Source organism: Strix aluco, chromosome Z (genome assembly GCF_031877795.1).
Source record: "Strix aluco isolate bStrAlu1 chromosome Z, bStrAlu1.hap1, whole genome shotgun sequence".
Classification (NCBI taxonomy): Eukaryota; Metazoa; Chordata; class Aves; order Strigiformes; family Strigidae; genus Strix; species Strix aluco.
The window spans coordinates 64,359,678-64,372,893 of record NC_133971.1 but is presented as its reverse complement, the minus strand read 5'-3'; the positions used below and the strand labels follow the sequence as shown (position 1 = coordinate 64,372,893).

The 13,216-nt window shown below is 38.9% G+C and overlaps 1 protein-coding gene across 1 annotated transcript in view; it reads left to right on the top strand.

Annotated features, from left to right (window-relative positions):
- The window catches only part of FBN2 (fibrillin 2), a 175,823-nt gene that overhangs the window by 42,294 nt on the left and 120,313 nt on the right, over window positions 1–13,216 (top strand). Inside the window, exon 7 of the mRNA XM_074811874.1 lies at window positions 10,470–10,595. Within this exon, the coding sequence (XP_074667975.1) occupies window positions 10,470–10,595 (126 nt within the window). The remainder of the gene's footprint in view (window positions 1–10,469; window positions 10,596–13,216) is intronic.

Here is a 13,216-nt window from a genome sequence, read left to right as displayed (position 1 = left end):
AGGGGTGCAACATATGGAACATCCATTTCCTAGGGCAAAATAGAATGGTACCTAGGGTGTAGATGGCTGGCATTTTCCCAGCTTTCATTTTTCCACCAGTTAAAGTTGGAATAGGCATATTCATCACTACACAGATGTACCATATGCAGGGGTGTCTGTACCGCTATGGAACCATTCTTTTCTCACATGAATAAAGCTTGATGTGTAGTATAAAACCCCAGGACCCACTTCTCTTGAGGTGAGTCAATGACTTTAAACTCTTGGACATTAGAGTAATTCACTGTGTGTGCGCCCACTTATTTAGATTTCATTTTCCTCCTAGGTGGTTGTACCAGGAAACATCTTGCTTTTGAAACCAAGGAATTTGAAATGAGTGTGGGAGTTGCTGTTTTACTGCTTCTTAATTGAACCAATCAGTGTCTCAGAGAGTACCATTGCATGTTTTGCCTGGGTCTGTCATGTCACAATCTCACGTTATATAGGAAACAGAGATTTTAGGCTTTGATGTATTAAAGTGAGTTAAATTAAATCCACTGCTTGGGGTGGTCCAGTCCCAAGTATGGGTGGTGTTGGTGGTCGTCCAGACATCTACCCCTTCCAGACAGCTTTCACTGTCATTTAGGCTCAAGCACATGGCACGTGAAGCTAGAGGAATACAACACACCTGGACACCTTCAGTGGTACTGAAGGAAACTCCTCTTTTGGAAATGTTTGCTATTAATTCTGGTATGTCAGTGCCTGAGCCATAAAAGTGTAAAGGCAAGCTCTCAGCTGATACTGACATGGCAATACAAGGCAGAAAATGAACCATTATTAATGCCCACATCTCGTGCAAAATCTGTTACCGTTTGTAAGACTACATTACTTTTAAGGCATCCCTGAATGGAAGCATCTGTCTGTGAGGCTGCACTAATGACTCTCAGGAAAAAGAGGCCAAGCCACTTCATATTGGCATGGTTTGGGAGCCTGTGACGCCACTCAAAATGCAACTGTTTGGCCACGTCCTACCAGCAGCAACTGGGCACCAAGCCCTTCCAGAACAGAGCCTGGTCTAGCCCACCTCTGGTGTAATGTCACTTGCTGCGTGCATCTTAGAGGCATGGTGCTGCACAGTGAACAGTTGCACCAAAAATTCAGAAAACCTACACAAACCCATACTGACCTCTTCACTCCCTCCAGTACTGGCAGTGGGGTCTCAACAGAATACAAGGACCATGTACCATACAAGTGAACCAAATTATGCCGTTCTGAGTTGTAAATTGACCCATGACATTCCTGCAGAACAGAAAACTGCCGCAGTGGGGAAGGGCCAGACTGTTACCCCTGGATCCACTTGTGGGGAGCTTTTAGGGTCTTGCTGTCAGGAGTCTGAATGATCCAGACATTATTATGCATGCTGAAAAGGAGGCCTTGTTTAAGCCCCTTGGTGGGGTGGTTAAAAGGTACTCCTTGCCCAGTCTGCAGGTCTCAAGGTACTCCCAGGGGAGTTGACAGGTTCAACAAGGGCAGTCCAGGTGGAAAAAAAGGAGTGGTCTTAACTATGTGCCAGTCAGGTCTCCCATCTGGCCCCTGACTTACCTCATGTTTGATAACGGGGAAGACTCCTTGTGTGGTATGATCACCATCATATGGCCAGTCACCTGGCTCCTCATCGAGGTCGTTCCAAATGTCCCCATCGCAGTGCTCCGGATGTCATATTAGGGCCTGCACTTCAAGGGCATACCTAGTCCTGCCCTTTTTTCCAATTTAGCACTGACTATCTGTACTGCTTTATCTTATAATCTCTTCCCATTTTCTCTGTTTCTGTAAAGTTAGACCTTGCATCATCAGCTGCATCGCTTGCCTTTGCACCTTCTCTTGTAACCTAGCAGTGCCACTGTGCTGCTGCTGGGCAGAAGGGAAGGTCAGACCCAGCAGAAGGGAGGTTGGACCCCAGCCAAAGTACAGCCCCTCCATCTGGGTCACCTACCCTCAGAGCATTGCAGAGTAAGGTTAGTATTTGGGCTGTTATCAGATGCTGTAAATCAACACAGTTCTTTGAGTTCTGATTATGATCTGTGTAGAGAAATAAATTAACAGAGCAAAATCCTTTCTGATCAATCAATCCCAAATCAATCTGCGGATAAACAAAGGTTCAAATAATTTTGGGTGACAGATTTTTTTTTTATTTTGTTTGTTTTCAGATTTCAGAAAGTATATACATACTATTCTGTCTGTGTGTATCCATATCTTACAGCTTCCAAAATCTATGTGAAACAGCACAGCTGGGATACTGCAGGCATTGCATGCATAAGCAGATCTCTGTGGCAGAGTTCTTAACAAAGTGATAAAGTTGATTAGAATGATCTCTATTTTTTTGTGTAGGTGATGCCCTGTAGTGCTGGGGAACTTTCTACTTTAACTCCCTATTTACAAACTAAGAAGAAGCATACAGTAGCAGGATTTATTTGCGTGTATGCATGTGTTAGCAAGAATTTCTGTTAGGTAATTCACAATAGGGGCTTTGACACTGTCTCCCATAAGATGTTGAAGTACAGGCTGGATGAGCAGACAGTGTGGAAAGCCTGCTGAATGGCCGGGCCCAGAGGGTGATAATCAGCAGCGCAAAGTCTAGTTGGAGGCCAGTGACTAGCACTGTACTCCAGGGGTCAATACTGGATCCAGTCCTGTTTAGCATCTTCATTAATGAGTGGATGATGGGGCAGAGGATACCCTCAGCAGGTTTGCAGATGACACCAAACTGGGAGGAGTGACTGATAGGCCAGAGGGTCATGTTGGCATCCAGAGGGACCTTGACAGGCTGGAGAAATGGGCTGATAGGAACCTCATGAAGTTCAGCAAGGAGACATGCAGAGTCCTGCCCCTGGAGAAGAACAGCCCCAGGCACCAGCATTGCTGAGTGCTGGTCTTGAAAGCAGTGTTGCAGAAAAGGATCTGGGGGTCCTGGTGGACACCAAGTTGAACATGAGCCAGCAGTACGCCTCTGCAGCAAAGCAAATGAATGCTATCTTGGGCTGTGGAAGAAAAAGTATTGCTAGCAGGTCAAGCATGGTGATCCTTTCCCTTTATTCAGCACTGGTAAGGACATACTTGGGAGCACTGCATTGAGTTCCAGAGAGACAGAGAGATATGAAGCTACTGGAGAGAGTCCAGTGAAGGGCCACAAAGATGATGAAGGGACTGGAGCGTCTCTCCTCTGAGGAAAGGCTGCGTGAGCTAGAACTCTTCGCCTGGAGAAGAGAAGGGGGGATCTTATCAGTATATACAAATGCCTGAAAGAAGGGTGCAAAGAGGACAGAGCCAGGCTCTTCCTAAGTGGTGCCCGGTGACAGGACAGGAGGCAATGGGGTCAAAGTGAAACATAGGAAAATCCTCCTCAGCAGGAAAAATTTTCTTACTGTCAGGGTAGCCAAGCACTGGCACAGGTTGCCCAGAGAAGTTGTGGAGTCTCCATCCTTGGAGACATTCAGAAGCCAGCTGGACATGATCCTTGGCAACCTGCTGTAGGTGTCCCTGCTGGACCAGGGTGGTTGGGTCAGACGACCTCCAGAGGCCCTTCCAACCTCAGCCAGTCTGTGATTCTGTGAAAAACATCCTGATTCAGGCACCTTCTGTTGCTCATGGTGTTGTAAAAGTTTTCAGGAAAGTTACTCTTTTACTGCTTCAAAAGAGACTAGATAATGTCCTCTTTTTCTCAGTTTTATTTCCCTTCTCTTTCAGTCTTCTCCACGGATCCATATATTGTAACATTCTTAGTGTTGCTTTCCCCTACACTACATCATAGCTCAGTGACTTAAAATTCCACAAATCTAACAAAGTCGGTTGTTTGGCTGGATTTCTACTTCAGGTCTCCTCCATAAGAGTTCTTGGTAAGAGTCCTCTATGAATTTGAACTGAAAACTTGAGAGAAGATCAAGATGTCATAAGATTTTTAATTCTTAGAAATTAAAACTTGATGAAACATATTTTTTGATTTTTCTTTCAATTTTCATTCACACAGTGGTATGGTTGACCTGAAACTACAACTGAAGCTATTGGCTCAAATTCACTGCTATGGAACTCCTCACAGCATTATCTTAGCAAAGGCATCTATTTATTTAAAATACTTAGATTAGCTTTAAGCAACAATAAATCACTTCATTTTTCTTCATTTCAAATATTTGCTTTCCTGTTTTTCTGTGCTTACACTACTTAAAGCATCTAAATTATACTAAAGAGAAATATTTGGTTGCACCTTTCCCTATATGTCAGAAATAGACCTGTCTGTGTAGAACAGCTTATGTTTTACTGTTCATCTTGAAGTGATTAGTATGTTTTAGACATTCTTTTCATAACAACGTCGTGAACAGAAACAGCATACTGAAGGCATGCACATTGGTTACAGTCCCCAAGTCAAACTCCTTTGTATGTTGAAGATGTTTGCCAGATATAACGAATTCTTAAAATTTCTCTGCCAAACTGATCCTGGCATAGCTTCTGGGGCTTCATTTAAATTATACGAGAGATCAGTAGAGCTTTTTAGCACCCGTGCCCACAATACTGTGTTTTCTTTTTCTGCCAGCTTATTCTGTGTAGCAGATATTTTTAAGCTATGCAGTTCATTGCTGAATTCCACTGGGAAGCATAGAAACAATGTGGTAGTCTTTGTGTGATGGATGAACAAAGGAAGTTTAAACAGCCATCATTTTTGCTACATTTTTGGCATATTATTATCTTATAGGAAGATCTGATCTGATTTATGTCAGCAGGAGTTGGCATGCAATGCTACACGATGATGGTAAGGCACAAACAGATGAAGAAGAGTTAGGTTTTTGGTGTGGAAAAGATGAGACGAAGAATTTCTTTGTTCCACAAAATCACTGCCTTTACTTCCAACAGTTGAGATCGTGCCTTTTAAGCTCTGAGTACTAGTAATTCCTCCTGATCTAAGTTCTGTGGTGTTTGGCAGGTTGCTAGCATGTTGTCTACTCTGTCCTGAATTATCAGACCACTCTGCTGAAGGGACTGGATGTAGCACTTGACACTGTGGAGATGCTGTTTACCTTTCCAAATTCAACATTAGGGTATATAGTCTGTAGAAATAAGCTACACGATTTTGCTACATTTAGGTGTGAGAATTTTAGAAAAAAGCAATAGAGCAGTGTTGTTCACAGGGGGTCAAAAAAAACTCCAGCTGGTTAAAGTAGCAACTCTAGGAAGGGAGCCAAGGGGTATGTTGAACAAATTGGAACTGAGGTTCTTGTTACAACACTGCAAGGAAATATAATCAACTCTTAAAACTTCTGTGTCAAACTCATCCTGGCAGAGAAAGGTGAATGGAGAATTTAATCCAAGTAGGAGTGAAGGGTTGTAGATCTGTGAGTTGTGCGTAGACAGAAACTGCAATAACGACAGCAGGTATGACTGCAGCGAGGAAAACTGTGAAGAAAAAAAAGGGATCAAGGTGGAGCTCTGTGGGAGGTGCTACAAAAATTTTAACAAGAGCAGAGTATTAACAGTTCAGGAAACAGTTGTCCAAATGTGATAACTCCTATCTGAGGAGTCTTCACTTCATGAAATAGAAGGGTCAGATGAGACTGGCATTAAATATTTTCTCTGAGGGTTTTAGAACCAAGTACAGGATTCTGGCTAATGTTTTTCAATGCTTTTCTTTTGGCTGATGACATCAGATTTACAGAGACTTTTATTAAAGAAACACAAAACCTCTTGGTCCTGAGTAAAGCTGTATCTTTGTCACATACCAGTTAGACCAGACTCACTCAGTGCATAGTTGTGAAGTGAATGCTTACATCAGCAGATGGCCTAGTTCAGGAGTTGATACGAACAAGTTGAAATCAGTAGAATAGGTCAATTTCAATATGTGTTAGATGTCAGAGTGTGATGAGGTTTAACTACTGAGTATGAAGTTGTTCCTACCCTTCACAGGATGTGCATGTTGCAATTTTAGTGTATCTTAAATGGTTCTTTAACATCTTTTCAGGATTAATTATATTCTCTTAGTAATGTGCTTGTATAGAAGATTATGATAGTATTGTTATTTCATTGTTACCATGAACAGCTTTAAAAAAATTAGAGAAGCAAAACCAATCAAAATTTGAATCGTTTGGTTTTGTGGAGTTTTTTTTCCCCCAACAGTTTCTATTCAGTCATTGCTTAAACAGAAATTGTAGCTGTTCAGACATCCCTCTTCCCAAGAATTCAGGCAGCAGGAACTTAAATGTTCCACTTGAAAGTACTTTATTGCCATTGCTACACAGCCTTAGGAATAGCATAATGACAGAAATTCTGTGGACATTTTCTCAGTTCCTCCCTGCATTCCTCAACAGTCCATTTCTCAGCTACACCCTTTCCCTTCAGACAGTTAATTTTTTGCACTAAGAAGAGAAAAATAGTCCTGTCTGAATAGCTTCTGAAAATATGAAAGTTGTTCTTTCTGCTACCATTGCTGACATTGTTAAGTATATATAGCCATTACAGAAGATAATATCCCAAAAAATCTATTGTACAGTAGGAATATACTACACTGTATATTAAAGGCACTGACATGGACTGGACAAAAGAGTGAAGATACATGAAGGTTCAAATTCACAATGAAGAGTGATAGATGATGATTTTTAGATAATAGTGTTTGGAATTAATGTATCTGGTTTACTGACAGTATTTAAACAGTGTCATCTAGGTTCCCGTCCTGCTGTCATGAAAATAAATATTAAAATGCGCACACACACACACACACACACACAAAAAGCTTAATATTATTTCTGTTGTGTGTTTGCATTTGTAGTATTTCTGTTATCTAGGATGCAGAGGAAGAACCAAGAGTTTTCCATTGTATTGATGACGAGTTTACTTTTTAGTTCCCACATGTCAAATCCATTGCAAAGAAACTCCCTGTACATATTATAGGTGGAATTCAAAAGAAGATTTGTGTTTTGGTAATTGTTATTACTACCATTGTAAATAAAAAGTGCACTCTCCAAAATTAGTATACAAAATCTGAGAGGATTTATATTTCCTGAGCTTTCTGAGTTTTTTAAGAAACAGTTCACTTCTCAGAAAGGGAAGCTGAATTTGGCTGTGTTTTCAAAGGTACATGTTTAAAGTTAGCTGTGCAAATCCTGCAGGCATTTTGCAGAAAAAACTCTGCAAAAGCAAAGAGTCTTTTTTCACTTAACAGATATTATCAAGCCTTTGAACACATGGAAACATTCTGCCTAACCTGTAGCACATTAAATAACAGAACTGTATCTAAAGAGTTATTCACCTAATTTTCTGTTAATGGCAAAAAGTTTATTGTGTAATGTGCTTGGTTTAAAAGCGTGAGTAAATGGATAATTAACAATACTAAAACTCCTATATGGCTTAGCCTGACTGTCAAAGATATAAAAAAGTAAATGAAAAATATGCTTCATTTCAAATTTGTTGTATTTTCAGAAGAAATATTCTTACATCTTAAAATGTCATTTAGGAAGCAATTCATAAAATATGCCCTTTTAAGATAATACTTTTGTCCTTTCTGACTTTTCTCAGTTCCGAAACACTAATGATATATTAAAACAAACTTGGGTTTTCATCATACTGACCAAACATCAGGCTTGTAGTGTGTATGTATGTTTTTAAGCTAACACTGAAGTTGAATATGCTTACTCTCTTTACATTTAAATATGACTTAGAATAATTGACATATAAGATCTCACAAATTAATATTAGTATTAGCACAGAAAAGCAAGATAGCACATGTGATTCAAAGATTTGCATAATCTCACCTTTCTTAGTGATACCATTTCTGTTTTCTTCACTGGACAAGCACTGCACTGTGTTGCCTAATCAGGATTGGCTTTTCAGACTTTATCAGAGCTTAACATTCATTTGTCCCCTTAAAACCATAGGATTGGAATTGAAAGAAATGAATGGAATCAATAGATCTTAAAATTTTGTTAACTTCAAGGCTTCAGTAATACCTTTTCTGTTTCTGGGAAGTATTTATTTCCTGCTGCTACTGCCATTAATTTGCTATTACTTGACAGCTTTGATTTACAAAACTGTGAAGGATAAGCAGTGATTATTTTTAACTTCTGATCTCCTGACATAGTTGGCTTAATTTAAATAAGCCTTAATAAATGACACAAGGCACAGGCACACTGTGTGTGATGAATGCATTTTGGCCCAAGGGTCAAAAGACAAACACCATATTAGTTTTACTCAGAAGGGAGCTACTGGGTGCACTGGGAGTGAACAAATGATGGAACCCATATTCTGTCTAGATGTTGCTAAATCATGTCCAAATTCCTGAAAGTACTGCAGAGACAGAAAGTTTGCTTTTCAGGTAAACTAGATTGCACCAAGCACTAGTTATTTAGAAAAAAAAAAAAAAAAGCGTGCAAAAAATTTATGCGTCTGATAAAGTCCTTATTCCATTTACAGTCTGTTGCATTTCGACACGGTAGTGTGCTGACTAAATCATCACAGATTGAGGAACTAAATGCAAACTTCTCCAGCAAGTGTACTTAAAACCAAGTCCAGTGGTTAAAAAAAAAATTTTTTTTTTTAAATTGCCTACTTCCTTGACTATGACCAATTATACCTGCTTAAATGAAAAAGCAGGTGAAAACCTATATCATAGGTTTTATCTATAGCACAAACACCAGGAGTAACAAAAACTCAGAAAGTACTATAATTCACAAACTCAGGTGGAATTTCAGTGTCTTGTAAAGGCTTAGAAATATTGAACATCCTCCTGAAAAGGAGTACTGTATTCTACTATTAATATATTTGTCCCACTGTTTGTCTCATCGTTCTCTACATTCATAGTGTCAAAGAGCTGGTTGTGGAAGGGTAAAGGTATAGAGAAAGAAAACAAACATGAATGTGAAGAGGAAAGATGCTTTCTTCTGCATCTTAAATAAAGTTTACCAGCTGCTTCATTTAATAATGCATACAAGCTAACAGGAAGACTGACTGAAAATGGGAAATAGGATAATGGTTAAAATTCATTGTTTATTTGGCACTAATGAAAAATCTGGTGAAGAAAAGATGAAAAACTTTTCCTAAATACTTTAAAAATATAGTAATCTTAAATAGGTATTTTAATCATAATGGAGAAAGGAGTGAAATAAAATTGTGTGTTTTTTAAATAGGCAGTGTATTGCTTTAACTCTATAATTGAATTCCATAATTAATTGTAATCCAAGAAGAGAAAATAGCATGTAATTGACCTCTGCACAGAAGAAACTCTTTGGAAGCCATGTGGTTCCCTTTTCTACAACCTGCAAAGACCACTTTCCTTTATTTCTATTTCACAATGCAGAGAACTAACAAAATCAGTTGATTTTTTGCCTCTTCTGTGAAAGGGCAAACTTCGACAATGAAATCTCACAGAAGAGCTTCTGCAGATTTTGAAACAAAACTTCCAAGCCTTCTCTCCTCTATGAACGATGGGATGCATGTAAAATTTTGTTGTGAACGAATTAGTACAGTTGCATAATTCTAAACTCTGATAGCCATAGATTAACTGAACTTTTAAAAAGAGCTACTGAGAAGCTAAATACCCACATGTGTGTATCATGCACTAGTCTAGAGCCACTTCTCCCTTTGTGTACAAATAATTTCAGTCTGCTTTAGCACTGGTTATTTCATGGAGGCCTCTGTGATACTTGGTGTTACTTTAACTGCCGATTTTCACTTACACATTGAGTCGTGATAGTTTTGTATAAAAGCCTACACAAATACAGGATGTTTTATGTATAAACAAATGAGAGTAAGGAACAAAAAACCCAACACAATTTGAACTGGAAATAGCACATCATAAAATACAACAGGAAGTTACTGAAAGTAAGACATGAAGCAAAAATGGCAATATATTTTCTAAGAGCATTTATTTAACATTGACAGTCCAGCCTAAAGAAATCTATGAAATTCTAGCCTACTTATTGCTTCAGTAAATAAAGTTATACAGATCATTTGCTTATCCTGGCTGAATAGCACCTATTTTCTATTAACTTGAGTAGTTTGACTTCTGTCTGGAAAGAATGTCCTGCAAGAATTATCATATCTAGTTAAGGTGAACAGGAAGGTAGTCCATATGTACAGGTAGAAATTCTTTCAAAATAAGGATCTGCATCTTGTAATGGCCATATATAAGGAACAATCTGAGGGCATGGGATACCAACGGTGAAGTTGTACAAATTTGATTTAAGTACACTTCTTAAATATTTAAAGCTATGAAAGTCATAAGTCAATACATGTAACACATTTTGAGCTTATATGGAATTGAATACAACACACATGAAGGTCTGAGTCATGTTACTGCTATTATTGTCATATCTGATATTGGTGCTGAAGTGGAGAAACGTGCTGGGGTTTGCTGTGGCTATTTTTAAGAATAATTTCAGACTTGTCTGTCTTTCAGCAAAAGCCATGCTGAAATTTTGTGTCTTATATCAAGCACTCCTTCTTTTTTGTCTTTGTAGATGTTGATGAATGCCAGGCTATCCCTGGAGTCTGCCAAGGAGGAAACTGCATTAACACAGTAGGTTCATATGAGTGCAAGTGTCCTGCTGGTCACAAGCAGAATGAGGCAACTCAAAAATGTGATGGTAAGTGATGTTGTCAGAGAACGTACCTAAAAAGTGGTTAAGCATTTGACTGCTTTAGCAATGAATCATTCTGAATAGCTGCAGCATCTGATTTGAACAGATGCATTGTGCTTTTTGTTTCTTCTTACGTTTCTACTTTGCTGTTCATATTTTGCATATCTATTGTGTTTTTCTGTCTGACTCATCTGGGTAAAGACAGTGTTTATCCTGTTTCAAAATTTAGAACTATTGATAAAGAGCACATGTGTGAGCAGTATATAACTGCAACGGAGTTATTAGGATTTGGTTTTCTCAAAAATGCCCAAAATATTCTAGTGCAGGTCGGTATTTTCAGCCTACTGACTACAGCGTGAAAAGCAAATGCGACAGTTTTGGTAATGGAGGTAAGAAATTACTGCTATGGACAGTTTGTGTTGAAGAGCCTGGATAAGTAAAAAATACATTAAAAATGTCCATTCTTTTTTGGATGAAAAATCAAATAGACCATGTTTAATAAGCATAGTTTAATAAACATAGACCATGTTTATTCACCAGAAATGTTGATACATTAGGAGCAGCAATTCTGTATAGTTTAATGCAATTGAAAATTGCTGAGTTTTTATGGGTTTGATGAAGATTTCACTGATTTGAGTGAATTTGCCATGCCTTCAAAAGAAATCAGAACTCTCAAACTTCGTCCCAACCAGCGAGTACCTTCATATTCAAGTTACACACATAAGAGATCTGCTGGTTTCAAGGCTTTGGCTTGTAGTTAGGCAGCTATTTAAGTATGTTACTAAATTACCTTATACTCAGTATTCAGTTACAAACAAATACATGGTATGTAGCCAATTTTGGAGGTTGTCTCAGAGGTTTCATTAGTTTTGCCTGTATACGATAGAGAATTCACAGAAAAATTAAGTAATACGGGCACTTTTAAAATCACATTTTATAAGTGAAAATGTCGCATCTGGTGGTGTTGCAAGTAATACCAAAGAGTAAGTAAAAAAAAAATCTAAAGGTATTTTTCTCTGGTCCTGTCCTCCACTTCCTTCTGTTTTTTTATGTTGACTTTCAATTTCTGCTCGGTACACAAGTGCATTCCTGTTGTGAGTTTTTCTAGGGGAAACTTGCCTATATCTTGTTAAAACCTCCAAAGAAACAGTGTGCAAGAAATAGAGCTGCAACCTTAGAAATAGAGCTTTTCTTACCATGGGAGGAGAACTAGAAACTCCTCTCTCATACTAGAAATGTATGTGCCTGTACATGTGCACATGTATATCTACCTGACTGTATACAAGTGTGCTGATCGGTATCCAGCATACACACAGAGGTTTAGGGCTCTGCAGGGAGCGGTCACAGTCACAGGGAAAGCAGGCCCATTTGAACCATTTTAGAAGTAAGGGAACACCAAGAGCCTTGCTGAGACATTGGGAAAAAGAATCTCTCCATACCTTGAAGACAATAGAAGAGTAGAAGAGTTGTAGAGCAACAGAACAGTATGGCACCATCTCCGTAGCCTTCTTCAGGATTGAGGTAGAAACCAGAAGGCACCAAGTGGAGTGAGGAATCCTACAAAAGATGACTGAAAGGGAAATTTGTAATTATAGCCATTTCCCTTGGGAGAATTAAATCCAAGGCATTTCATCTACCTTGTGCTACAATGGCAACTAGGTGATCTTTATGGTTCCTTCCAACCCAAATCATTCTCAGAGCAACCTGTGAGGAACAGGGCTAAGCATAAATTGGGCAGCACATCCTAGTTAAATCTTTTTTGTGGGAGACAGAATAGGAATGTAACTGTAAGCAAGTGGTAGTGGAATTTTTCTTGGCAGGGAAGCGAACAGGAAGAAGTGGCTGAGTAAGGATTGAGGCCCTCAATTGAGGGTAGGCCTCAATAATGTAAGAAGGAGAATTATAATTAGAAGACAAGGAAGAGGACAGGGTGCTTTGTTTTCCCTTCACAAGAGCCCTCCTTTGGTCTTGCCCACGCTGGAAAAAGTGGAAAGGAGGTAACTGAGACCATGTATACACTGCTTCTGCTGTTTTTAGAAAAGGACATCATGCTTACCAGGTGGTGACCCTTTACTTGGCTTCTTTCTCCTCACCACCTATGTGTAAAGAAGCCCAAAGGATGAAGCATCCCTTTCCATTCGTTGCTAACTGCAAAACCCCAGCTGCTATTGGAATTGCCTGCCACTTGATCACAGGCTCTTAAAATTATAGCTTCCTTTTTATTTCTTTATTGACTGGTAGTGGCAATGGGTGCAAGGACATTAGTAATAGATAAATGAGAACACAAAGTATGAAATGTATAGTAATGATCAACACTAATGGCTTTTTTCTGATAATTGACTAATAATTTGGAAAGGTAAATTGGCAGATATCATTAACAGTTACATGCAGTTTATGACTAAGTTTATATAACAATGTCTGGCACTACTATCAGGTCAGACATGATGCTGTACTGATGTAGATATATAACTGGCACAGCAGAGCTGACTTTTATCCTACCAGCTCAGAGCACAGGTACCTATAGCCACTTTAAATATGACATACATCTTACATGATCAGTTTTGTTAGTATCTTAATGCTGTCATTAGCTTCTCCGCACTGCACTTCTGCAATGGCTACACAACATT